We start from the raw sequence: 3,142 nt of genomic DNA, 5'->3' as shown, positions 1-3,142 counted from the left end.
TATATATATATATATATATATATATATATATATATATATATATATATATATATATATATATATAAGTAAACCCTAAACCCTAGAAGTTTAGCTACATATATAGATGTGCATGTACACCCCAAATGAAACCCTAATAAACCTATTTGTTTATTCTTTTTTTTTCTGTTGCAGCAGCAGCTTTTGTTTAGGGTTTAGGGTTTAGGGTTTAGGGTTTAGGGTTTAGGGTGTATATACAGCTCCTTGTTTGGGGTGTATACAGGAGAAAGATAAATGGAGATGTGCTGCATTGGATGAGCAGCAGCGGCTGCAGCAGCAGCAGCAGCAGCTGCAGCAGCAACAAATGCTGCTGCAGCAGCAGCAGCAACAGCTGCACGCCTTTCGAGCCTCAAACATCAGAGGCGCAGCAACAGCAGCAGCAGCAACAGCAGCAGCAACAGCAGCAGGGAACCGCTGGGGCGTTGCGGTGTATAACGACATCTGCAGCAGCAGCAGCAGCAGCAGCAGCAGCAGCAGCAGCAGCAGCAGTGGAGCAATAGGAGACAGCGACATGGAGACTGAGGAGACAGACAGCAGCACGCCTCTTCCTCTTGTCTCCCGCTATAAACCCAGCAGCAGCAGCAGCAGCAGCAGCAGCAGCAGCAGCAGCAGCAGCAGCAGCAGCAAAGCGCATGCAGCAGCAATAAAGTTAAGAAAGAGTTCGTATGGTTTTATAAGAGGTGTTGCTGCTGTTGCTAGTGGTGTGATGAAAGCAGCAGCAGAGACAAGCCGCAGCTTATCCAGCCCCAATACTGCTGCTGCATGCATCCAGCAGCAGCAGCAGCAGCAGCAGCAGCAGCAGCAGCAGCAGCAGCGGGGGAATATAGGAGAACGTATTGTATTGATCTGGGGGCGCATGCTGCTCTCCTCCCCAGCTACACGTATATTTGCTTTTTTATATTTTTCTCTCTTGCACCTTCTTGTCTTTGTTGTGCTGCTGCTTGCTGCTGATGCTGCTACCAGCAGCAGCAGCAGCAGCAGCAGCAGCAGCAGCAGCAGCAGCGGGAGTGGAGGAGGAGGAGCAGCAGCAGCAGCAGAAACACTCGCGCATGCATATCTTAACTGACTATACACCCCAATTTTTTTCTCTCTTTTGGGGCTGCGAAATTATATTTTATTATTTTTTTATTTATTTGTTTTGTTGTTTTGTTTATTTTTTATTTATTTGTTTTGTTGTTTTGTTTATTATTTATTTATTTTGTTGTTTTATTTATTGAAATAAATATCTTATAAATTAATTTATTAAATAAAATAAAATAAAATAATATAAAATAAAATACAATAAAATAAAAATAAAATAAAATAAAATAAGTAAAGGGATATATGTGTATAGAGAAAGATAGATATATATATATATATATATATATATATATATATATATATATATATATATATATATATATATATATGTTTATATATATATATATATATATATATATATATATATATATATATATATATATATATATATATATATATAAATGTAGATATAGATATATAAAGATAGAGAGAAAGATATATATATAAAAATTTATATATACAGCAGCAGTAGCAGCAGCAAGTTCTTCTGTTGCTGCTGCGCTGCAGCAGCAACAGCAGCAGCAACAGCAGCAGCAACAACGTGGTGTTTATTTATTTATTTCATTTAGTTTTTTTGTTATAATAAAATTAAAAAAAAAAACAAAAGATACCGAGGGCCCCCAGGAGAGATAAAAACGGCCAAAGGACCCTTTCTAAACCAAACCCTAAAAAGGGTTTAGGGTTTAGGGTTTATGAGGGTTTAGGGTTTATTAGGGTTTAGGGCTTAGAGTTAGAGGGATTGGTGTTTAGGGTTTATAAAACAAGGGTCTAGGGTTTACAAGGGTTTATATAAGGGTATAAAAGGGTGTATAAGGGTTTATGAGGGTTTAGGGTTTAGGGTTTAGGGTTTAGGGTTTTGTTCTGCTTCTCTGTTAAAGTCCTCATTCAAGCTGCTGCATATAAAACAAATAAACTCCCCGGGGGTTTCTCCTGCTGCAGCGCAGCTTGCGTGTACACCTGTACATACACCCCAAACCCTAAACCCTAAACCCTAAACCCTAGAAAAATCATAAACCCTAAAACCCTAAACCCTATATTTGTTGTAATATTTCTCGCTCTGCCTTTGCATGCAATTACTACATCTATCATAACAGCAGAAGTTATAAGGGTTTAGGGTTTATATTAGGGTTTAGGGTTTATATTAGGGTTTAGGGTTTAAAAGGGTTTACAAGGGTTTATAAGGGTTACTGAGGGTTTATAAGGGTCTATAAGGGTTTAGGGTTTATGAGGGTTTATAAGGGATCATCAGGGTGCTTATAAGTGTTTATAAGGGTTTAGGGTTTATAAGGGTTTAGGGTTTATAAGGGTTTAGGGTTTATAAGGGTTTAGGGTTTATAAGGGTTTACAGATTCTACAGAGGGAGCAGAATACATATTTTTTTAGGGTTTTGTGGTTTGTATCGAAGGGTTTTATACAAACTTCACATATTTTATTTTTTTTATTTTGTTGGCTGCATGCAGCGTATAAAGAAAAAGAAAAAGAAGAAAAAGAAGAAAAAGAAAAAGAAGAGAGAAAGGGAGAAGAGGGACAGGAGGAGGAGGGAGAAGAAAACACAGGAGAAGAAACATCAGCAGCAGCAGCAGCAGCACCAGCAGCAGCAGCAGCAGCAGCAGCAGCAGCAGCAGCAGCAGAAGTTTTTTCTTCTTTTTTTTTTGTTAAATTTCTCCTGCAGTTTATACAAAGACGATGACGGTATGAATAAAAACTACTCGGGTCCTGAACACAAACCCTAAACCCTAAACCCTAAACCCTAAACCCTAAAACCCTAAACCCTAAACCCTAAACCCTAAAACCCTAAAACATTGAACTCTAAATTCTTAACCCTAAAAAAACAAGAAGAGTATTGTAAAGGCATCCTAAACCCTAAACCCCAAACCCTAAACCCCAAACCCTAAACCCTAAACCCTAAACCCTAAACCCTAAACCCTAAAACACACCAAAGCTTCTTCGTCTGAAAGCTGAGAGCCGCAGCTGCTGCAGTAGCCGCAGCCGCAGCAAAACCAATCCCCCTCGGGTACCTATAAAG

General features: G+C 38.8%; 1 protein-coding gene across 1 annotated transcript in view; it reads left to right on the top strand.

Annotated features, from left to right (window-relative positions):
- EMH_0001480 (uncharacterized protein) overlaps positions 1-1,102 on the top strand; it is a gene marked incomplete at both ends in the record, with an annotated part of 3,595 nt that extends 2,493 nt beyond the window's left edge. Inside the window, one exon of the mRNA XM_013495589.1 lies at positions 260-1,102. Within this exon, the coding sequence (XP_013351043.1) occupies positions 260-1,102 (843 nt within the window). The remainder of the gene's footprint in view (positions 1-259) is intronic.
- Positions 1,103-3,142: the final 2,040 nt, after the last annotated feature.

Source organism: Eimeria mitis, genomic scaffold, assembly GCF_000499745.2.
Source record: "Eimeria mitis Houghton genomic scaffold, Emh_scaff165, whole genome shotgun sequence".
In the NCBI taxonomy this organism is placed as follows: domain Eukaryota; phylum Apicomplexa; class Conoidasida; order Eucoccidiorida; family Eimeriidae; genus Eimeria; species Eimeria mitis.
This window is presented reverse-complemented; position numbering and strand designations above follow the sequence as displayed.